General features: G+C 37.9%; 1 protein-coding gene across 2 annotated transcripts; it reads left to right on the top strand.

Moving 5' to 3' along the window:
- Positions 1–416: 416 nt before the first annotated feature.
- Positions 417–24,139, top strand: LOC127626580 (transmembrane protein 184B-like). 2 transcript variants are annotated; one of them, XM_052102471.1, is made up of 12 exons: positions 417–549; positions 1,341–1,556; positions 3,497–3,627; positions 4,013–4,237; positions 4,473–4,638; positions 12,339–12,429; positions 12,566–12,641; positions 14,151–14,242; positions 14,342–14,511; positions 15,256–15,450; positions 22,300–22,326; positions 22,461–24,139. In XM_052102471.1, exons 4-12 carry the CDS (start codon positions 4,070–4,072, stop codon positions 22,688–22,690), a joined length of 1,215 nt encoding a protein of 404 aa, XP_051958431.1. In that variant the 5' UTR covers positions 417–549; positions 1,341–1,556; positions 3,497–3,627; positions 4,013–4,069; the 3' UTR covers positions 22,691–24,139. The 2 variants fall into 2 exon arrangements, with proteins under 2 accessions (XP_051958431.1, XP_051958432.1); XM_052102472.1 differs by lacking the exons at positions 417–549; positions 22,300–22,326 and having other exon boundaries at positions 1,278–1,556.
- The last annotated feature ends 53 nt before the right edge of the window (positions 24,140–24,192 follow it).

The raw sequence follows: 24,192 nt of genomic DNA, 5'->3' as shown, positions 1-24,192 counted from the left end.
TATTTATATTTTTACTTTTTATTCTTGTGATTTATATATGCAATATGTGTGTTATTCCAATTGTTTAGACGTTATGATGACAAATGTAGCAGTTACGCATAATCAACTAAAAACAAATGGTAGAATAAGCAGCGCTTTTACGGTCCATTCATGCAGACGACAAGCGGAAAACCCATGTTGCGCATGCGCACTTCGATCCTGTATTCTTTAACACGTACGGCAAAAAGCACAAATCTGCTGTGCCTTTTGACGTAAATATGTTATGCCCGTAATCATCTCCGTTACGTATCAGACATGGACCAATTAAAATCAAGATATTCCTGGACATTTGCGTAGCTAACGTCATTACACCACAGCTAGCGTACATGCCTAATCCCCGCAAAATTCAAAATGACAGCACCGGCCGTAATCACGGAATTAAGAAATTTTTCCAAGCTCGATTTGAATTCCAAATAGGAGTTAATTGCAAGAGGGAGGTCTACGCCAGCCTTAGATGGACTAGTACAGCAAAAGGACCCAAAAAATTATCCGATCATTTCAAACTGATTGGTATGTAAGAAAAGATTGGCTATGTGGCTGTGCGCTTGTGTGTGTGTGTGTGCGTGAGAGAGAGAGAGAGAGAGAGAGAGAGAGAGAGAATACACGATATACATCCTGATTTGTACATTTCTTGATATGCCGCGCTTGTGCGTAACGTTCACTGTTTACGCGTGTGTGTGTGGGTGTGTGTGTGTGTGTGTGTGTGTGAGAGAGAGAGAGAGAGAGAGAGAGAGAGAGAGAGAGAGAGAGTACACACTATATACATCCTGATTTGTACATTTCTTGATATGCTGCGCTTGTGCGTAACGTTCACTGTTATTACGTATTATCTTAAACAATCAGGTAATCTGGCTTTCATAACTCAGTGCCTAGCCTCTTTAAGACATCACCGCACGTCACTGGTTATAGTTAAATAAACTGTCCATACTTTTGTCTTCATTTTCGAAGTAACAAATTATAACTTTAAAAGACAGTATTATAGACTGTCACCCACAGAAAAAAGTATAATCTAAGTATATATATACTTATATTGTACTGTTCTTTTCCAACATCAGTAAACTTAGAAAGTAAAACATTAGTGGGGTAGATGTTTTGTAAATGTCTTTATATGAATTTTTTGCACTTTATTTGAAAGTCTTACATAATTATATAAAAATGTAAAAGCTCTTGTAGTTACGTCACTCGCGTTGTGACTTTTATTCTGAAATATTTAAGTTGTAACCTTTTGCAAAAAAACTTCTGTTGTAGCGGACTTCACAGCTGCTCTTTTGTTTTACCCCCGTTAAACCAATCCGCTGTAGACTGTGTGCAGTGTCACGGGGAGTCTGTAAAGGAGGAGTTGCCTTTCAACTGCAATTAAACTTAGAAGATCGTATTTAAACTGACATCAGCTGCACTGGAATATAAACATGGATAACGGCCAGCGGCGGTGGCTTTGAGGATTTAAGGCCGAATCTGCTTTTGTTTGTTTTCCTTTGTGCACACCGGATGGTTTTGAAGCAGCTTTTTTGTTGTTGGTAAGTTGCTCACTTTTGTCGTTTGTAGATGCTTTGTTTTGTTCTCCCTCTCTTTATTTATTTAAAAGTACTTTATTGGCATGATTGTGTTTACATACAATATTGCCAAAGCATTAATACACAGAACAGATAATGACAAGACATATAATAATGATAAAATAGAATTAAAATAAGGTGCCATGTAATGAATCAAATACAATAAAAACTATAACAATATAAAATATGCATTTAACAGGACATTATGAACATAAGAAAATAAAAGTACTGTGAAACGTTCTCTCTGATGTATATACATACACAGTACTGTGCAAAATCATAGGCACATAAGATGTTTCACAAACAATTTGTCTTAAGATGGTTATTTATATCTTCAGCTTTAGCGCGTCAATGGGAAATATAAATGTTAGACTCCCAAACATTACTTTTGCAAATAGAAGAACATAGAGCCCTGCAACAGATGTCAAAGCAATTTTTCACAAGTGCTGAAAACTTTTGCACAGTTCTGTGTGTATATATACACATACACTGGCGGCCAGTGGAAAAGAAATTGGTACTTGTATTCACCAAAGTGGCATTCAACTTATCACAATGTATTGTCAGGACATTAATAACATGAAACTTTTTTTGGAGAACTTCTTAAACTAATTGAAAGCGTTCTCATCAAAATCCTCCACGTGGAGCAATGACGGCATTCTAGCTGTCAGTTTGTCCAGATACTCAGGTGACATTTCACCCCACACTTCCTGCAGCACATCCCATAGATGTGGCTGTCTTGTCGGGCACTTCTCACACACATTACAGTCTAGCTGATCCCACAAAACCTCAATGGGGTTAGGATCCATAACACTCTTTTCCTATTATCTGTTGTCTAATGTCTGTGTTTCTTTGCCCACTCGAACCTTTTCTTTTTGTTTCTGTTTCAAAAGTGTTTTTTTCTTTGCAGTTCTTCCCATAAGGCCTCCTGATTCTTCTCTTTACTGTTGTACATGAAACTGGTGTTTAGCGGGTAGAATTCAATGAAGCTGTCAGCTGAGGACATGTGAGGCATCTATTTCTCAAACTCTGATGTACTTATCCTCTAGTTTAGTTGTACATCTGGCCTTCCACATCTCTTTCTGTCCATTGTCTTTGAAGACTGTAGTGTACACCATTGTATGAAATCTTCAGTTTTTTTTGTCAAATGTTGTATAGCCTTCATTCCTCAAAACAATGATTGACTGACAAGTTTCTTTTTTGACATTATTGATGCCAGTCTATTGCATACTGTGGCAACTCCAAAACTAAGAGAATGTTAAGCTTCATTTAATGAACCAAATAGGTTTCAGCTGTGTATGATATAATGGCAAGTGATTTTCTAGTGCTCAATTAGCAAATTAGCAATTTAGCATGATTATTCAAGGATAAGGTGTTTGAGTGATTGCTGCTGGAAATTAAGCCTGTTGATATTTGATTAAAAAAAAATAAAAGACAATTTTCAAATAGTGATTGTGCTGTTTTTATATCACTAATGTCCTGACTATACTTTGTGATCCGTTAAAATAAATTGTATACACCCACACTGGCGACCAAACATTTTCGGAAGGAAATTGGTACTTTAATTCATCAAGTGGCATATTTTTTATATATATATATATATATTATTCACTGATGTAAAACTAGCCTTCATATTTTAAATTTATTCATTTATGTAGATGCAGCCCCATGATTTGGATGTTGGAAACCGCAATGAGTCATTGAATATCACTGTCATATTTTTTTACCTCCCATTTCCTAGATAATTGTATGTTCTGATGTTTGAATGGGATCTACCTGGAGCTTTGGATGATTTTAGTAACAATACATGGCTTTTCCACTCTCTGGAGTACGTCATGTTGCATCATATTACAGGAAATGAAAGTGGTTATCACAGCATGATGAATTCTTTCTTCTTTCATTTGTAGTGTGATTCACTCAAAGTCTTTCTAGCAAGTCAGTCCACTGTTGGTCATTTTTGGAACACTTCCGGGAGGCTATTTCCAGTCATGCCGGTGCAGCTCTACTTGAATGGGGGAACACCGAAATTTCAAAAAAGGTTTGTCAAGATTATGATAAAAAAGCATATTTTAAATCCGCAGTAAAATCTGACAAAACGGGTATCATAAATTGCTTCTTTACCTCATATTTCTGTATCTAAAAGGTGATTGGCTCTTTTAAATGTAAGGCTGGACTTCCTTTCTACATCCGTTGACCATTGGGCATTCAGAGCTCCTTGGTCGAGTGTTATGATTTCTCCCATTCATTTTAATATAAGTGGCCTGTCTTTGCTAAATAGTCTCTGGATTCACTTCAATGGAATTTTTGATTTATTCCCAACTATCCCCAATGCATCATGTTTGTTCTCCAGACATTCTCACTCTGCATCTTTGATGCCCATGTTGCCATATTACTGATTTTAGCTTCTTAATCTCTAAATACAGCAGCTTTTAAGACGTGACGTGCCCTTGTCTGATCAGTTTGGGGAGGAAGTTGCCAGGATGGCTCCTGGGTCACTAGCCACAATGGCCCCTACTGGACCCAACATCTCCTGGTTTCCAGAGGCTCCTCTGCTCACTCTAGAGCAGCCCATCTTCCTCATGACGACCACAGCCCAGGCAGTGTCAGGCTTCTTTGTGTGGACTGCACTTTTGCTCACCTGCCACCAGGTAATACTACCCCCCCCCCATGAATATCATAAAAACATTAATAAAACGTATAACTGTCATGAAAAAAATATCATATCACCATGCAAAAAAAATCTCAATTCACTTAGTTTCTTTAAATCAAATATGTTTTCTTATTTTAGGTCAAATATGGACATGTTCTTAAAAGATTTTGTGACTAAACCACCTTCCATTTCTGAGAATCTCAACTCAATGTTTTGATTTTGTTATTTTGCAGATTTACATGCATCTGCGTTACTACAGCTCTCCCAAGGAGCAGAGGCACATAGTGCGCATCCTTTTCATCGTACCAATCTACGCCTTTGACTCCTGGCTCAGCCTTCTCTTCTTTACCAACGACCAGTACTATGTTTACTTTGACACAGTCAGGGATTGTTATGAGGGTAGGTTTGACTTTCTAGCTCTCTTTGTTTGTTTGTTGGTTTAAACATGCCACCTTTGTGCCTGTGTAGGAGCTGACTCCTACAGCAGTAGTGTGGCACTGCAGTCTGTATTTCTAGCTCTCAGAATCTTTGGTCAACTGGGAATTCCAGAAGCGATTGTTGCAGTTACCATGTTTAGTATGCGTCAGTGGAGAGGATACACTGGAAACATGCTCATGGATAAACTAAGTCAAGTCCTCTTTAATTGTATTGCGCCTTTCACAACAAACATTGTTTCAAAGCAGCTTTACAGAAAATCATGCATCAAGTCTAGGAGTAATATCTTAATCATCATTGTGTAGTTTCATAAAATACAGTTGTGAGTAGTGTTTAAAAATAAGTACTACACTAAAACGAATAGACCAGATGTGCATTTGACACCAGTCTAGTACAATGCCATACATTTATTTTCATCTGGACTTCTTTAGATGGATTTTTTTTGCTCTAGCCTGGTATTACTAATGAACAATTGTATATTTTATTCAGAAATAAACTTCTAGTTCACCCAAAATTGAAAATGCTGTCATCACTTACTCATGTAGTGTCATGTTATTTTAAACCTGTATGACCTCCTTTGTTCTGTGGAACACAAAATGAGCTATTCAGCAGTATGTCCAAGCTGCCCTTTTTCATAATGCGAAAGTGTATGGGTACCAGGTACAACTGTGGTCACACTTTCATTTTATGGAATAGAGCAGCATAGACATTTTACTAAATAACTCCTTTAGTGTACTTTTCTTCACATTAGAAAGTCAGCCATATGGGTTTAGAATGACTTGAGGGTGAATAAATTAGAGAATTTAAATTTTTGGGTGAACTATCCTTTTTAAATATTTTGGACAGATTATCCCTTAATAGAGCTGTTCATGTTGTAGTTCAAAAACTTGGAGGAATATTAGCATTAGCAAGCTATGTGTTAGTATAGATTTTCCTATTGGTTTTGATAATGGGAGTTTTGGATATAAAAAAAAAAAAATATATATATATATATATATTACTAACAAATTGCTAGATTAGGACTACACATACCTCAAGCATGTGAGTGAACTTGCCTGACGAAATTGAAAACAGTTGTAGTTCTCCTCTAGCAACTTGTTAACAACATTGTTTTTGTTATATATATAGAGCTGCCTTTTCAGCCTGCTCTCCCACTAGTAGATATTCACACATACACTGCTTGACAGAACAAAGTAACAAGACAAATTAACACCCACTTGGGATGCTAAGGTTATCAGGACAGCTCAGTTGCTTTAAAAGGTTATTTCTTGAATTTAAGTCACACGTTAAAATTTCAACCTGTTTTGCATGATTGAGTTATATCAAGCTTTATGTTTGAAAATAAGGGTAAGAATAAAATGGGGACTGTTATTTAAGTTTATCTTATTTTTAGCTTTTAACTTAATTAAACTCTAAATGCACTAGGACTAAGTGCAGCGCTATGCGATAAGTTATACAAGCACTCAACAGTCATGGCCATGAAGTTTCGGTATTTTCATGAAGCATGCACTAAGTCTAGGTGTCAGTTGCAGTTTAATTCTGATGTTTTTCTCCACTTATTCCACCTTCTGCATCCTATTATTTGGTCCATTTCCTGTTAAACTCCAGCGACTATAAACAAAGTTGGCACATTCATAAAAAGTTGGTAGTGTAAACGGGCTGTATGCAATGAATTAGAGGAATAGAAAAATGGACTTGCATTCATTTGTGCATTAACTGCATCCAAATGTGTTGAATTTCTGGCATATTTGAAAGACAGTGACATGGGCCTTTTATACACATGGAAAATGTTTTTCTTGTCAGGATTTGGATATAGGCTCTTTTTGTTATTAACAATTTTGAATGATTCCAAGCAGCAAAACAAATAGACACAATCGAAAATACAGAATCAAACCACATTAAATCATAATTTTACCCCTGAATATTAAACCCCCACCCGACACAAACAAGCACCTCATTGGTCAAAAGTTAAGACAAAGACACACAAATAGACAATAAAAGAGCAGAAAATATGTAGAAACATAAAAAGCATACTTTTCAAAAACAAAAAGCAAAAACTTTGCAACACACACATCCAAAACCCCTAGTCTCTCTCTGCTGCCCCTCCCCGAGAGCCTTCCAAAAAGGCTAAATATCTGCCCCATTTTCTGTTGTACAAATCCCAGTTGCCTAGCCTTCTACATGCCTTCCATGTAGAAGGCTAGGCAACCTGACTTCCATCCCCTAAGGATGACCTGTCTACTGATCATAACACTGGCTAGACCCACTTTTTTATTTTTTTTACTTATCCCCTATATTAATGAACGCTCCATCGCCTAAAATACAGAGTCTGCCGCAAAATGAAATTTGAGTGCCCAATATATCACACGTAAAACTCAGAACACTCAACCAAAATTCTTGGATCTTAACACACCACCAAAACACATGGGTTGTGTCCCCATCTTCTGATTGGCATCACCAGCAGGTGAGTGTGTCTTTAAAACCAAGCCTATTCAATCTAGAGGGGGGTCCAATAGAATTGATGTAGAATCTTAAGTTGCATAAGGTGCACCCTTATATCTCCTAGACTTGATGTTTTTCAGAATTTTAGCCCACACTCCCTCCTCCATTACAAAGTTTAAATCTTTCTCCCATAATCTCTTGAGAGAAGTTGAAGCTCCATCCCCCAGACTCTGAATTAGCAGGGAGTAAAACACTGATGCCTCATGATCTTTTCCAAAAGCAGTAATCACCTCTCCTTGAGTATCTGCCGCTTTAGGGGGGTGTATGCTACTCCCACAAATAGTACAGAGCAGGGGGCGCAACTGTAAATACCTAAAGAATTGAGACCTGGGAATCACAAAATGTTGAACCATATTTTCAAAGGATCTCAATACTCCACTTTCATATAGGTCACAGAGCGTATTACCCTCCCTCATAATCCACTCTGACCAGCAGCAAGGGGACTCCTTAATACATAACTTCGGATTTAGCCATATGCTCGAAGCAACATTTAAATAAATGTCCAAATTAAACACTCTGGATATTTTTGTCTATACCACACGGAAAACAATTTGATTCATTCAGCTGCACCGTTATCCACAAAGTAACCCAATCCAACCAACAAAAGCACTTCCGAACCCTCACATCTCCAAAAAGACAATCCCACCACACCAAACCCCCTGCGTCAAGTGAGAGCAACGACCAGAGTCCGACCATCTATCACTGACCACACGACACAGATGAAATGCCCAACGCCACCAGAAGAGCCACGGCCCCGAACATGTGAATGAGGCACACTGCACGATCCGGCCTCCAAAAACTGACCCAAGCCACGCCCCATACAAACATCACTTGGATATATATATATATATATATATCTATATATCCATCTGTTCTAGAGTAAATCTTAGGGACTGAAGAAAAAATATATGTGTTCAAAAGTCTCCAAATATCTGTAAGACCAAGATTTTTTTTTACACATCCTGTGAAGCGTCACTGTTGCTCTAGGGGGCTTGCACACTATTGCTTCACTATGATCTTTGAGTCCATCAACAGATTAAAATCTCCTCCCATTAATATATCATGAGGGGTGGCAGCGGATTGCAACATCCCTTCAAGATCTATAAAAAAGCCCTTACCATCAACATTTGGTGCATAAATAGTCACCAAAATAAGACTTTGTCCCTGAATTTCAGCTAAAACAATAATGACTCTTCCTAATTTTATCTTTACTCTGTTTGAGACATTTGAATTGTAGATGTTTACTTATCAGTGTAATGACTTCCCTGCTGTTATTCGAGCCAGCACTATAAAAAAATGCCCACCACATATCTATTTTCTTTTTAGCTTCCTGCGGGGAAAGGTGTGTTTCTTGAAGAAACACTATAACATATTTCTTACGCTTAAGAAGAGAAATAACCTTCCTTCTTTTTATGGGTTGCCCCACACCATTCACATTCCACTTGGAGAGAAACAATCCACTCATATTAACATTTGACATTTTTACATGTAATAAAAAAATAGACTGTGTGTCAAAAACAGGATTATAAAGACCACATTCCAATGTTAGTGCAACAGTCATACCCCGAACATTACCCAGAACCAAACCAATAGAAAACAAAATGTTCGTATTAACCCGACAGCGCCAACTGGCGTCCATCCCTCCAAACTCAAACAGCCCATGCACGCTTAATGAGTACCTCCGCGACTGAGTATGTGAGTGGAGTGGAGCGGCAAGATTTTCCACTCTCAAAGCATTTTAAAATCACTCCGCTCCGGGTTGACCATTTCCTGCTCCCTCTTCACTCACTCATCACTCCGTGTTCACTCCATAGCAAAATTTGTGCTTAATTACCACTCTTTTTAATTACTACATTTTCAAAAATTCATAATTTTTTGAAATATCACAAACCTCTGTGCGGAAGATACAGTGTAAAATTATGTAGATTAGAATGTTACAATTTCTACCTATAATATATAAAGACAAAGAGATGTATTACAGAACGGTTTTCTTTCCAAATGTGAGTGGAACACGTTATCGTGTTTCCTTGACACGTGCCTTTTAAGATTCCACAATTAACCTTTTGTCATTGTAATCACCTCCACGCACTCGCATTCTCCTTTGTCGTCATTACCCATTAAGATGCATTTGTGTTTTTGTTCACCTTATTTAAGGTAGTATTTCTGTTAGTGATGTTCAACTGTGCTTAACACATGAATTGTTCCTGCTATAATGCAGTTGCATTATGGGCCGTTAACATGAGTTGCGCTTGTGATGGAGCAGTAGTGGAGCGCTCTTGGAGCGCGAGAGAACCACGACGCTACAACTTTCAAAAAATCCACTCCACGCTCCAGGCCTAATCACACCGCTCCACTATGTTCTGCTCACATACTCTTCTCCATGTCAACCATACCGTCGGATTGCTCAAGTCTGGTGATTCTATACAAATTTTGTGAGACAGAATTACACCGCAATAGATCATCTATAAAACTAAGAGCATGTAGTTTAATCCATAAAAATGTCCTAAAGTTGTATTATTCTACAAAATAAACCACTAGGCAAAACCAGCACAAAAAGAGCGTCCAGATTCTTTACACAGTCAAGCGAATGTTCAGTGAGCCGGTCCACCCGGCGGCAACGTGAGCACCACAACACGACCCACTCATTCTATTGACTTTATGAAGGACATCGCTTGTGGGCGTGTGATTGTTTTAGGGCCATCCTTAGCATCTGTTCTCAATCTGGCCGGGAATATCAGTGCACCTTCCCTTGATGTAAAAGATTCTTTCATTCCTTGAATTGATCACGTTTCTCTCTTGTCAAGTTTGCAAAGTCTGGGAACAAGAAAATGCTGTGGTTCTTCTAAAAAAAGCCTTCCTTTACTCCTCCCCTCACGTAACAATTTTTATTGGATGATCTCAGAAATTTGTCCAGAATTGATCGATCCCTCAGCAGTTTGCCGAGCCGGAAACACTGTGAGCTTGCACGATTTCCAGCTCATGGCCTGCTATGATGAGCAGACTTTGAAAGAGCCCACCCGGGAATTTCACCATGTTCTGCTCCCTCCGGTACTCCCACAATATGGACGTTATTCCACCGGCTACGGTTTTCCATGTCCTCAAACTTCTCCCAGACACGCTCCAAATCCACCTTGGCCACTAGGGTATTAACCGATAATTCCTTCTCCAATGACTCCAGACAATCGGTCCATTTCTCGACATCCCTCACTCGTGACCACATCAGTCAATTTCGCCTCCGTGGCAGTGATTGATCAACATATCACAGCAAGGTCCTCCAAGTAAGCAACGACCCTCGTCATCTCTCGCCGCATGTCTCGTAACTCTCCGACCAAGTCGACTCCCTGGTCCACGGCCTTGTCAGTGTTGTCCGCCTGAGCACGTAAGTGTTTTTAATGTCTCCATTTAGATTTTTTATTTTATTTTTTTTACATATTGGCTTCCTAGAAGAGTTATGGAACAGCTTATCAAATCTCACCGGTTTGTTATTAATAGGTATTAAAACTAGCAAAGTGCGCAGTAATCGCCGTTCACACGTCCGATCTTTGCATAGCATCTGACCTTTAACAAAGTTGAACAAAAAAAAACTATTATAAAAGGGCTACAACAGGGATTCTCAGGGACATAATTTGTTGTTCCATTAGATATTCAGAGTTTAGAAATGAACTTTAATACCTGCTGGTGAAATCTCCAAACGGCAAATGGAGGAACTGAGGTTAGACTTTGCGCTGAAAACAGACATGCTTTTGAAACATCTTAAATCCTGAGAAATAGGTAATTGCACTATTTACCCAACTTCATTAACATAGCATAAACACTCCCACCCACGCCCACTTCCGCTTTGAACTAGCATGAAAAATTGCGCTTCGAATTAGTGCTCATGAAAGTTTGATAAGTTGTTGAGTATGCTCCATTGCACATTGTGCTGTGCCTTGCGCGGTCATGTAAAATAGAGCCCAGAAGCATTTATGTGGTTCTTTTTGTTCCATTTGAATTTTTTTCTCATCATTTTATGGACCCTTTTCACCGATTGTTTCCAGCTTATTTAGCCATTTTTTTTTTTTTTGCGCTATTGAAACAAGTAGAAATGCAAAAATAATATTTGCTATCGTCTTCCATTTTAATGCTGCAGAGGTTTACACCGCTATAGTTTAATTCCACGTTGCAAACCTGGAAATCTGAAATGTCTATTATAGTTAACTAGATGGTGGTACTGTCCTGCATTCTCAAAGAATGAAGGATACTGCTACCGCAGTTCAGTCTTTTATGTAGCATGAGCTGATAACCACGAGGGATGGTTTGCAGTGCACCACTGTCTCATTGTTTAGTAAAACTCTTTTGTTGGTGTTTTGTGAAACACTGATGAAGGGATTTAGGCAGAAAGATCTGCTCTGCTATACTGTCTGTGCTACAGTATGAAAAATAATGTTATCTGTTATTGAAGCGCAGTTAATCGACAGAATTTATTCTAGCCAATAATGGAATGTTCCAGGTTCAATACAAGTGAAGCTTGTCCATCCTTTTTCTTTTAAAAAAGCTAAAATCTTGGTTACATTGAGGCACTGTGAATGGGGCCAATCCATATACGTCCATAAACGTTAAAATACTCACTATTTCAAAAATATAGCCACAAGACATAAACAATATGCATGTTAACATGATTTTAGTATGATAAAATCGCTTTCTAACCTTTTCTGTGTTAAGTTATAGCCAATTTTACAACTTCGTTGCCAAGACAATGAAATGTCAACAAACCCTAAAACGACTATAAAACACCTTTGCCTTTAAACCCTGCCCCATTCGCTTCCATTGGAAGTGCCACACTGTATTTTGTTTTTTGCGGTTTTTATTTTAAGAAAAGGAGGGACAAGTCTAAATTAATTTGTCATTTATCTTCATTATTCCACAAATACTGTCGATGGAGCTTCACTTGTTTTAAATTAAATTGAACCCAGAATATTCCTTTAAGGACCTTGCATGATCTGTTTTTAATGATGTGAAATGAGATACCATTTCAGTGCTAACATGTTGCTTCTGTCCAACTGTGAAGCATTTCAGTGTTTTTGACTATGTCGTATTGATTGTGTGAGTTATAGATTGTCTTTAATGGAGATGGCAATCCCTTTTTTCTCTTTATTTATTTATTTATTTATTTTTTTTTGCAGCATTTGTGATCTATAACTTCTTGAGCCTCTGCTATGAATACCTTGGAGGTGAGAGTGCTATCATGGCTGAGATCAGAGGAAAACCAATTGAGTGAGTGTTTATATTAATTATTATTATAAACGTATGCCTCAGAATAAATTGTTCTTATTGATGTTTAATGTGACGCAGGTGTATTTTTGCTTAATGAGAGATTCCTTAATTTGAATCCTGTCTTCTTTTGATGCAGGTCCAGCTGTATATATGGAACATGCTGTCTTTGGGGCAAGACCTACTCTATCGGCTTCCTTAGATTTTGCAAACAGGTGTGTTCTCTGAGCTAGTGTTGTCACGGTACCAAAATTTCAGTAGTCGGTACCAATACCAGTGAAATTTCACTGTACTAGATACCATTTTCGGTACCAAAGCAAAACACAAAAACCGGTTACTAAACAACACTCTTTTTATTTACGAAGTTAACAAATTAACAGTTGAACTAAGAACAAAAACCATTGAGCAACACTTCAATTTAAATATATTATTTTTGAATTATAACAAAACTATACAATGTATGCTTAAAGTATTTTTGAACACCTATATAAGATTTGATTCAACTTTTACATTTACGTTTTTACCAAGTACTAAAAAAAAACTAAATAAACAAGCGTACAATAGAATGAATAAAAAACAATTTCCAAACTAATGCGCAAAGTGCTCTCATATTAATAAAGCTGGATATTGCCATTTTTCTTCACGATAAGTAATGCTCAGTGACCTATATTATGATTAAATAAGTTGCAAGCCATCGCATTCTAATCTAGCTGCATCAAGCGTCCACGCTCGAGGAATGAGCGTCCCCGAGGCAGAGTCTCTCTCAGGCGTGTGCAGTTTCGGTCTCTCCCTCTTAGATCGGGACATTCACACAACTCATAGAAGAGGCACCGACCACACAGAGTGAGTTTATAGTTATTAACATGATCTGCTTCTGTATTATTTGAACTTTAATAAAGCTATAACACATTAAAATAACTGCATTTAAGATGTAACGCATGTTTCCTTTTTAAAGAGCTCCGGATCAGCATATTCCACAACGAGAGTGCTTCTGAATTTATTTATTTTTTATAATTCCCTAATATTTTAGGATCTACATAAGATGAAGCTGTCAAAGTTGAGTGCATCTGGACTGTGATCTGTGTAATTCTTCTCCTCTGTCAGGTGTGAACTGCAGTGCTGAACTCACCTGTCATCATTGCAGTTTAATGTGATTTCATGTTACGTTAATGAGATCAAACAACTATTAGACAACGAAACATTTTCTTGACAATTTTTTATTTTCGACGTTGTTGATAATGTCGACTAAATGTTTCAGCCGTAATGCAAATGATAATATGCTTTTAAACTCCCCTGCTTTATTTGCTTGAATTAATCCGGGTGTCTGTCTTTCAGGTGCTTTTATTAAGTTTGATGTGTTACCTCCTTTCGTCAGAAATTGTGAAGGCAGCATTTACAAATGGGGTTTTTGCTGATCTATGATGTTTCCCTTTTCATCAGCCTCAAATCCAAAGAATTTCCAAACCTGGCTTTTTCCACTTTTCTTTTCGACAAGATAAAGTTGATACTCCGCAGCCGCAGCTACTTTGCTTGTCGTCATCTTTTGCTTGTTGTGAGCGTTCGAAAGTTCCCGACTCTGATTGGGAACCGGGTAGACTCTGTTTTCCGGTACATTCAGAAATTCTGGTATCATAAAAAAAAAATTGTTTGAGTACTGACTTGGTACCGGAATACCGGTATTTTTGACAACACTACTCTGAACCCATTGTTTGTTTGTTTCACAGGCCACTTTACAATTCTGTGTTGTAAAACCTCTGATGGCACTGATCACAGTCATCCTACAGGCCTTTGGGAAATATCGTGATGGGGATTTCAAGTATGTCCTTCTCATGCAGTGTCTGATGTGTGTCTGACAGTTTTGTCTAATAAAATTTAAGTTTTGATTTGTTTTGACCTTTTGTATTTGACCCCACAGTGTAGCTAGTGGTTACCTTTATGCAACCATCATCTATAACATCTCCGTCAGCCTGTCCCTCTACGCCCTCTTCCTGTTCTACTTCGCGACCCGAGACCTTCTCAGCCCCTACAGGCCCATGCTCAAGTTCTTAATGGTCAAATCTGTCATCTTCCTCTCCTTCTGGCAAGGTGAGCAGATCACTTTATGGAACTAGTTTTATTATCTGCCAGTAGTGATACTGAAGGGCTATTATTTTAGGGATGTGTAAAACTGATTGGTTGGTTTTATGAAAGCCCTGAATAGTTAGTTTGCATCAGATGCATTTCTTAGGGCCATTCACACAGGAAGCATCGTGCATGCAAAAATAGCTACATGGAGAGCAAGAATGAAATGGAATGCAGGACTCTTGAGACATGATTTCAAAAGTTAAACTTTTTTTACCTCGACACAGTCTTAAACCGCATCTTATGGTGCAAGATTGAACGTTTTGAAAAATACAGTGAGATGTGACGTAACTGCCAATGATGTCTATCTGCATGTGTACATAGAACAGTTATGTAAAATTTGGACCGAATGCAAAAATGTACAGCTTTTCAAAAGGGTGATGTATATTAATCAAATAAGTAAACTAAATAGCTATAACCTTTGTTGCACAAATCATTATGGACTTGGACTTGCATATAATAATGGGAACATTGCTCACTGCAGATGAAGTCTTAAATCCCTCTAAAGGTGCATTTCAAAATACAACCCCTTCAAAGCACCATCACAAATGGTGCTGAAACTATTACAGCTAGTCAACTTCAGTAATCAACTAGTTGGTTCTTAGATGTCTTGATGCCTAGTCAACCATCCTGCCCAACCCAAATCCATGTATTTAAGTAAATATGAGTATATTTAAACAGCTCATGAGATTCTGTTGATCGCATCAGGCATGCTGCTGGCCATTCTGGAGAAGTGTGGTGCAATCCCTCAGATCAGCTCTCCTGAGGTTTCTGTTGGTGAGGGAACTGTTGCAGCCGGCTACCAGAACTTCATAATTTGCATCGAGATGTTCTTTGCCGCCTTGGCTCTGCGACATGCGTTTACGTACAAAGTCTACATGGACAAGAGACTGGATTCCCTTGGTGAGATTTTGACAGCAGTTTTACATAATACATCATATTATTTTTATTTTTATTTCTTTGCATTAAACAGGGAATTTCACTAAGAATTGGTTATTTGCATGCACTGTCTAGCACCCAATTTAATAAAGAAATTATGCTCTAAAGAAATCTGTACTGATTACAATATGTGCATGGCAGTTCTCGAACTTGAGGCCCTAGCTCTGTATTGCAGAGGATGCAGCAGATCACTGCCATCTATTACACTGTGCCGGGACTGTACAGCACTTCTGTAATAAAAAAAAACCTGAATCGTCTCCTAAACATGCCAAAAGTACGCTTAAATACACAACCCATATGGATATGTACCCAGTTATAACACTTATCCATTATTTGATTACAACTGCCATAATCAACAGAAAATCTACACAAACATCTCTTTTTAAATAAAATGAATTTTACCGCCTGCTTTCCTCAGGGGGGGCAATGGCATTATGTAAATTGTGCTAGGCAATTTTCGTGAATGAAGCACAATCCATAATGAGCTTAATTGACATAGAATGGAGGTGTTTTTGCACAGAAAGGAATTATAGTTACTTAATTTTAGTACTCAAAATCATGCACAATAGTGGCACAACTGTTTTGTGAATTTACCCTTATTTAATATACAGTGCATCCAGAAATTATTCACAGCGCTTCACTTTTTCCACATTGTTATGTTACAGCCTTATTCCAAAATTGATTAAATTCATTATTTCCCTCAAAATTCTACAAACAATACCCCATAATTACAACATGAAAGAAGTTTGATTGAAATCTTTGCAAATGTATTAAAAATAAAAAACGAAGAAAAGAAAATCACATGTACATAAGTATTCACAGCCTTTGCTCAATACTTTGTTGAAGCTCCTTTGGCACCAATTACAGCTTCAAGTCATATTGTGTATGATGCTACAAGCTTGGCACACCTATTTTTGGCCAGTTTCTCCCATTCTTCTTTGCAGGACCTCTCAAGCTCCATCAGGTTGGATGATGGTTCACAGCCATTTTCAGAACTCTCCAGAGATGTTCAATCAGGTTCAAGTCTGGACTCTGGCTGGGCCACTAAAGGACATGCACAGAGTTGTCCTGCAGCCACTCCTTCGTTATCTTGGCTGTGTGCTTGGGGTCGTTGTCCTGTTGGAAGATGAACCTTTGCCCCAGTCTGAGGTTTAGAGCACTCTGGAGCATGTTTTTTTTATCAAGGATGTCTCTGTACATTGCTGCATTCATCTTTCCCTCGATCCTGACTAGTCTCCCAGTTCCTGCCGCTGTGCTCATTGTGACCTTCAATGCTGCAGACATTTTTCTGTACCCTTCCCCGCGCGCGCGATGATCAGTGGAAACAGATGATCAGTGGCAAAGGCTGTGAATGCTTATGTACATTGTGATATACAGTGGGTACTGAAAGTATTCAGACCCCCTTACATTTTTCACTCTTTGTTATATTGCAGCCATTTGCAAAAATCATTTAAGTTCATTTTTTTTCCTCATTATTGTACACACAGCACACCATATTGACAGAAAAACACAGAATTGTTGACATTTTTGCACATTTATTAAAAAAGAAAAACTGAAATATCACATGGTCCTAAGTATTCAGACCCTTTGCTGTGACACTCATATATTTAACTCCGGTGCTGTCCATTTCTTCTGATCATCCTTGAGATGGTTCTACACCTTCAACTGAGTCCAGCTGTGTTTGATTATACTGATTGGACTTGATTAGGAAAGCCACACACCTGTCTATATAAGACCTTACAGCTCACAGTGCATGTCAGAGCAAATGAGAATCATGAGGTCAAAGGAACTGCCTGAAGAGCTCAGAGACAGAATTGTGGCAAGGCACAGATCTGGCCAAGGTTACAAAAACATTTCTGCTGCCCTTAAGGTTCATAAGAGCACAGTGGCCTCCTTAATCCTTAAATGGAAGACGTTTGGGACGGACCAGAACCCTTCCTAGAGCTGGCCGTCCGGCCAAACTGAGCTATCGGGGAGAAGAGCCTTGGTGAGAGAGGTAAAGAAGAACCCAAAGATCACTGTGGCTGAGCTCCAGAGATGCAGTCGGGAGATGGGAGAAAGTTGTAGCAAGTCAACCATCACTGCAGCCATCCACCAGTCGGGGCTTTATGGCAGAGTGGCCCGATGGAAGCCTCTCCTCAGTGCAATACACATGAAAGCCTGCATGGAGTTTGCTAAAAAACACCTGAAGGACTCCAAGATGGTGATAAATAAGATTCTCTGGTCTGATGAGACCAAGATAGAACTTTTTGGCCTTAATTCTAAGCGGTATGTGTGGAGAAAACCAGGCACTGCTCATCACCTGTCCAATACAGTCTCAACAGTGAAGCATGGTGGTGGCAGCATCATGCTGTGGGGGTGTTTTTCAGCTGCAGGGACAGGACGACTGGTTGCAATCGAGGGAAAGATGAATGCGGCCAAGTACAGGGATATCCTGGACGAAAACCTTCTCCAGAGTGCTCTGGACCTCTGACTGGGCCGAAGGTTCACCTTCCAACAAGACAATGACCCTAAGCACACCGCTAAAATAATGGAGTGGCTTCACAACAACTCCGTGACTGTTCTTGAATGGCCCAGAAAGAGCCCTGACTTAAACCCAATTGAGCATCTCTGGAGAGACCTGAAAATGGCTGTCCACCAACGTTTACCATCCAACCTGACAGAACTGGAGAGGATCTGCAAGGAGGAATGGCAGAGGATACCCAAATCCAGATGTGAAAAACTTGTTGCATCTTTCCCAAAAAGACTCATGGCTGTATTAGATCAAAAGGGTGCTTCTACTAAATACTGAACAAAGGGTCTGAATACTTAGGACCATGTGATATGTCAGTTTTTCTTTTTTAATAAATGTGCAAAAATGTCAACATTTATGTGTTTTTCTGTCCATATGGGGTGCTGTGTGTACAATAATGAGGAAAAAAATGAACTTAAATGATTTTAGCAAATGGCTGCAATATAACAAACAGTGAAAAATGTAAGAGGGTCTGAATACTTTCCGTACCCACTGTATATATATTTTTTTATAAATTTGCAAAGATTTCAAACAAACTTCTTTCAGGTTGTCATTATGGGGTATTGTTTGTAGAATTGAGGGAAATAATTAATTTAATCCATTTTGGACAAGTGAAGCACTGCGAATACTTTCCGGATGCACTTAAGTTTTAAAAAAAATGTTTTTACATGCCAGCATGTTTTAATGAAATTTGAAACCTCATTAAAGTTTCAGAAAAATCTTTCTCTCTTAATATATTGTCACAATGATTGTCGTGGAAAATTGCGATGAATCTCTCTAAGTTGTAAGAAAACTCTCGGAGTCTTGAGTTCCAGATGCTAAAGTTGTAGTTTATTGAACACCAACAAACATGAGACCGGTCAGCTGTCCGTTCTGACTCATTGTCCTAAGTTCCCAGTTATATACCTTTTTGTTATCTTGTTACCCACTGTCTCTGACTAACAAGGTCACTGCCTTGTTTCTTTCCCTCGCCCATCTATTAAAAAGAAACCTATATCCTCGCCTTTCTATTGAAAAGAAACGTATATCTTTGGTAGCCTTTCATATCTTGACCTCATGTTACAGTTCATGGACAGAGTACATCAACTCCTAGAAACATCTGCGTAAACAGCCATGTCCTCATCACATACTTTTTATCTTTGTCCTACATTTCAGCGCATTCCCACAATGAGACTGCCTTGTTTGCTCATACACATTATCATTTGACTAATGAAAGAAAACACCAGCTGCGAAGATATCATACATTCAGCTTATTAGAACAAGACACCATTCATATAATAACTGATTAAAAGTATCTTTGTAGGAAATGCCTCCTGTATTTTACTGAGGCACACCACAGCCGCAAAGATACGTGCCAGCACAAAGGAAACACACCAAGGACTTACATCAGAATACTATTAATTAACAGAAACGCATTTTGTTTTTGAAGAAATACACCAGTTTTTCAAGGTTATACGCCATATGATAAGGGCTGGGTAAAAATAGAAATTTTCCGATGCATTGTGATCTTTGTTTGAACTATCTCTGTACCGATTATTAAATCCCCAGATCAGTTTTTTCACTTTGTGGCAACCCTTTATAATGCCAGAAAATCCCTTGCATGTGCAAACAAATTCCTATGCTATGCAACTAAAAATTTCTATGATTAGCCATTAGCTAGTAAATGTTCATATTTCACTTACCAGTGATTTAGTATAGTGGAGAAGTTATTAGAACAAAGGTCCTTTCACTGTGTGTTGAGAGTATATATTTGGTTTAGCAAGTTCTATGTCCAAAGACAAGATCCATGGATCAACGTGTCATTAAATAATATCTTCTTTTTTTTTATACTCTTCCTGTTTTTAACAGTTGGTTGTTGATTTTAAAAACAACAAAAAAATAAACATTTAATTCTAATCAATTTAATTCTAAAGAAATTACGCACATCTTCCTAAGTTTTATGCGCTCACTGGCTGATACCGCTAGCCTTAAAGAGAAGGTACCGATTTAGCGCATGTAAATACTTGTAAACAGTACACATTTAGCAAGAAAACAAACTTGTAACATATATATATATATTAGTCAACATAATTTATGCAATTTCAAGAGTTTTAATTGATTGAATGGACTGAATTGGAAAAATTTTCAAAAGCTTTAAATCATTTATCATAAGTTGTTCATCATATTAAGTTGTACAAGGACAGGTTGCCTAGAAGGTTCCTTTATAATTAAAGCTGTACTATGGCTATGTTCAGACTGCAGGCAAATCAGATTTTTTCAGGCCGACTGTCTGCACTATTAATTACAAGTGATCAAATCAGATTTGTGCATTAGGACATAACCAACCTATCTGCATGGATTGCTTTGCATCATCTCACACTCCAAATAAGCTCCCTGTCCAGTCGTGGTGCAGAACTCCTCCGTCGCACAAGAAAAATTCAGCAACAGAGGAGACCGGTAAATATTGTGATGTTCCGTGCTGCAGTCACAGATTAAAATTCTTATTTTTTAAATTATGTCAAGAGTGACGACTCTTAAAAGACCATTTGAAATCCGAATTGAGTAGCCAGAGCGTCTGGACTGAGACGCATCTGAAAAAAAAAATCTGATTTCAATCGCATTTAAAACCATCTCCCGATGTGGTTTGATTCAGAAATATCTGTTTTCATGTGGTTTTTTGCTGTCCAGATGATCAAAAACTCATCTGGATACAATCTGGGTATGCAAAAAATCTGATTATTAGTGGCAGTCTGAACAAGGCCTATTTAACTTTGTGCTCTCTAGCGACATCTGTGGTTGAAACTTATAATTGCAAGCAGTTTGCTGAAGGATTCATTACATCAATCGTGTTCTGGCACTGCTGTTCTGGTGGATGAACCTCCCAATTTTAGCTTATCTGGACATCGCCTGTGTGTGATTAGAGCTGGAGTAATAATGCTATTTTCATGTTAATATTAGGTTATACAATTTGAAACGTAAATATTACTTGCTTTGAAGATAAACAACACTCTTATTTGCATATTTGAATTAATTTTACATTTAAATCGCATTTCTGACACTACACTCAAAGCACTTTTAAATAGAGAACAGAGGACTCTCCTCAGCCACCACCAGTATATCTTAATATGATTATTCAAGTGTTTTATCTACTATTAATGTTTGAATTGTACTACAATTTTCAATTTAAGAGGTTAAACTTGATACTGATACTAGTTCAATAGAAGTCTTTATTATTTTTATACTATATTGTCCAGCCTCAATTACTACAATAGCATGTCTATGCAATGCACACAATAACACCATCAACTAAAAACATAAAACAAGGATTCAATAATGATGGGGATAAAATATACTTCATTAAACTTAAATATGCAATATAACAATTACAAGTCAATTTCAGAAGTCATTCATATTAAACATATCAAACAACGTGTAGATACATTGCGATTGGTTGACACACAAGTCCTGTTTGATTCATAAAAGCATGACAAGCAATATAAGCATCAACAACCCTACTAGACAACATATCCAAGCATTATAGCAGGTAAACAACTTTGCAAAACGGATAGCAGATAAACATCCATCTAGACTGCTGCGATGCTGTCCTGAACTGTCTGAGTGTTCCTGAACTGAACTGAACGGTGTAGTTAGTTTCTCCAGCCGGAACATGAGACAGCCGTTACATCTTTCTTCTTTTCTCTGTGTGCGGATATGATGTAATGACGCAAAGATGTACATCAAAAGCCAGCAATTTTGCACCGAATCGAACCTGACAGCTCAAAATACCAATAATTAATTTTTATAGGCATACCGTTGAGGATCAGGGTAAGGTAAATACATAGTTTGAACACTGATTGTTGATGTACTTAATCAAAATTAGCAATTTGTTCATTTTTAACCAAATAATAGTGCAGCTTTAAGAGCATTAGCTGAGAGAGAATTTATATCATTGTAACAGAAATTTACCCATATAAATAGATATCAAATTGAGATCTGAATCGAATCGAGAGCTTGTGAATCTGTTTCGAATTGGAAAATCTGTATCAGTACCCAGCTCTAACAATGAAAATGGATCGGTACCCATGGCTGATTTTGTCTTTTCCTGTTCTTCTTTTATTCTGTGCATCATCATTCATTCACTACCATTTAAACTTTTCCATGTTCTGTTCTTTTCAATGCATTATCATTTTTCTCTGTCTTTGTCCATCTTGCTTTCATGTTCTTTTTCATTAATATTCCTTACATTTGGTTTCATATTCGGTCCCATAAATTACATCCACCCCTTCCATCTCTGATTCACCTTTTCATGCTGCCCTATAAAGGCCCTGTTCCTACATATGGACAGTACGGTAGGCTACAGTTTCTGATCTTATTGTGCTCTCTAAGAGTAAGTCCTTCTCTGAAGCATTGCAACTAAAAATTGTATTCTTTCATGTGTTTTAAAAACGTACGTCTTTATCTGCCTCTTATTCATTTCCTCAAGGCCGCTGTGCCCCCATGAAGAGCATCTCCAGCAGCTTGAAGGAGACGATGAACCCTGGAGACATGGTTCAGGATGCCATCCACAACTTCTCCCCAGCATACCAACAGTACACCCAGCAGTCTACCCTGGAGCAAGGAGTCACCGCACCACAGATCTCCCGCAATCACAGCTCCGTGAGCTGTCGGGACAATGAGAAGACACTACTGCTTAGCTCTGATGATGAGTTTTAATAATAATAATACGTTCATCTATTCTTTACATTTTTGGACAAAACATCCTATGTGGTCTGACATTTTCAGCATTGGAATTATTATTATTTTTTTTAAATGCTTTTAATTTTACATAGTGGGTGCTTGAACACCCCAGCATATTTATAAAGAGCAGTGTATTTGAGGCCTCCTGTTTTCCAGGAATTTGGCCTAGTTACTTTCCTCTGTTTCTAATTTACAAATTCAAGTGCACTTTGCTTTTACGCTTCAACAGTGTTTATAGCTTCCCTGGGGATTTAAAGGGTGAGTGTTGTTGTGAATAAGAGAGTGTAGTGTCTGTAGAGGGTGTGCCAGCTGTTTGTAACACTCTGCTGTTGTTTGGCTGATGAATCAAGGGACTGTGCAGGAGTGGAGGATAGTCGAGGCGAAGTTTATGGTCAATGATAAGATTACAGATTAAGAGAAATCTGCTCTAGGATTGGATAGTAGTCAGCAGTGTTCGGCTGTCTGGATTATAAGGTTGTAATTGGAGCATTACTTGCCTGGTGCAGATTAGCACAGGCTTTCATTAAAGGGTGACCACTATAGACCACTGCATTAAGTCCAAATGAAATCACAGAGAAATCACTTTTCCCAGAGAACATCTCTATAAAAGAATGGCATTGTAGCATAATCAGATACCATTGGGTTTATCTGTTTTTCCAATTGAGAATAAAAAAAGTATTATTTGCAATGTATAAAGCTCCTCAAAATGGGCTCCATTTTTAGATGTCCCACTAGAGGGAGGCATGTCTCAAAGTTCACTTAGACATACATTAATTCAAACCTTATCTTTATGGGTCATGCCGGTTATCATTGACCCACACCGAAAGTCACAGAGACTCTCCCTTTCTTTAGAAGCATCCGCTGTTGCTCTGTAATTTCAGATAGCACTAAGCCCTCAGTAACAAAGCTTTATGCTTGTTGTTGGTTAGATAGCATTTCTGGAGTTACATATTTAACTGCCTTCAAATCCTTTTATTGGTACAAAAGAGGCCAGTATAAAAACAAAGCAGCTGAAACAAAGTACAAGTATGTATGGTACCTGCTTATAGAGTGTTAGTAATCGTAGTGTGTTCTTTATAAGAAGAGGATTTATTTTAATATAGCCTTTATTGTAACTTGCACTAAGCAGTTTTGTTTATGTAGGGGATACCTAAATATCCTAGCATATTTTGGCAAACTATCTCTGTAATGTGACATTTATTCAGAGAGTTATGGCTCAAGTGAATTAAAGTAACTTAGGAAGTGCTGTTACATTGAATTAAATATTTTTTGGAAACATATTTTGAAGGAACATTAAGATGTTTAAACATTCATACTGTCATGTTATTGTAAAACAGAGCATTATATATTACTATGTCCAAGATTGTGCTTCTATTTTTTTCCTTTGATGCTCTGACAAATACCGATTTAATAATAAAGAATTTTGTCTGTTTGTGTGATTGTTTTTTTTTTTCTCCAGTAAATTTTACTCAATGGGC

Source organism: Xyrauchen texanus, chromosome 33 (assembly GCF_025860055.1).
Source record: "Xyrauchen texanus isolate HMW12.3.18 chromosome 33, RBS_HiC_50CHRs, whole genome shotgun sequence".
Lineage (NCBI taxonomy): Eukaryota > Metazoa > Chordata > Actinopteri > Cypriniformes > Catostomidae > Xyrauchen > Xyrauchen texanus.
This window is presented reverse-complemented; position numbering and strand designations above follow the sequence as displayed.

What these genes read in the sequence shown, in the direction of transcription:
- LOC127626580 (XM_052102471.1), top strand. Translation starts at nt 4,070, where the DNA reads ATGGCTCCTGGGTCACTAGCCACAATGGCCCCTACTGGACCCAACATC. An exon ending in ATCAGAGGAAAACCAATTGA is followed by an intron (nt 12,430 to 12,565) that starts GTGAGTGTTTAT and finishes CTTTTGATGCAG; the next exon opens with GTCCAGCTGTATATATGGAA. An exon ending in TCCTACATATGGACAGTACG is followed by an intron (nt 22,327 to 22,460) that starts GTAGGCTACAGT and finishes CATTTCCTCAAG; the next exon opens with GCCGCTGTGCCCCCATGAAG.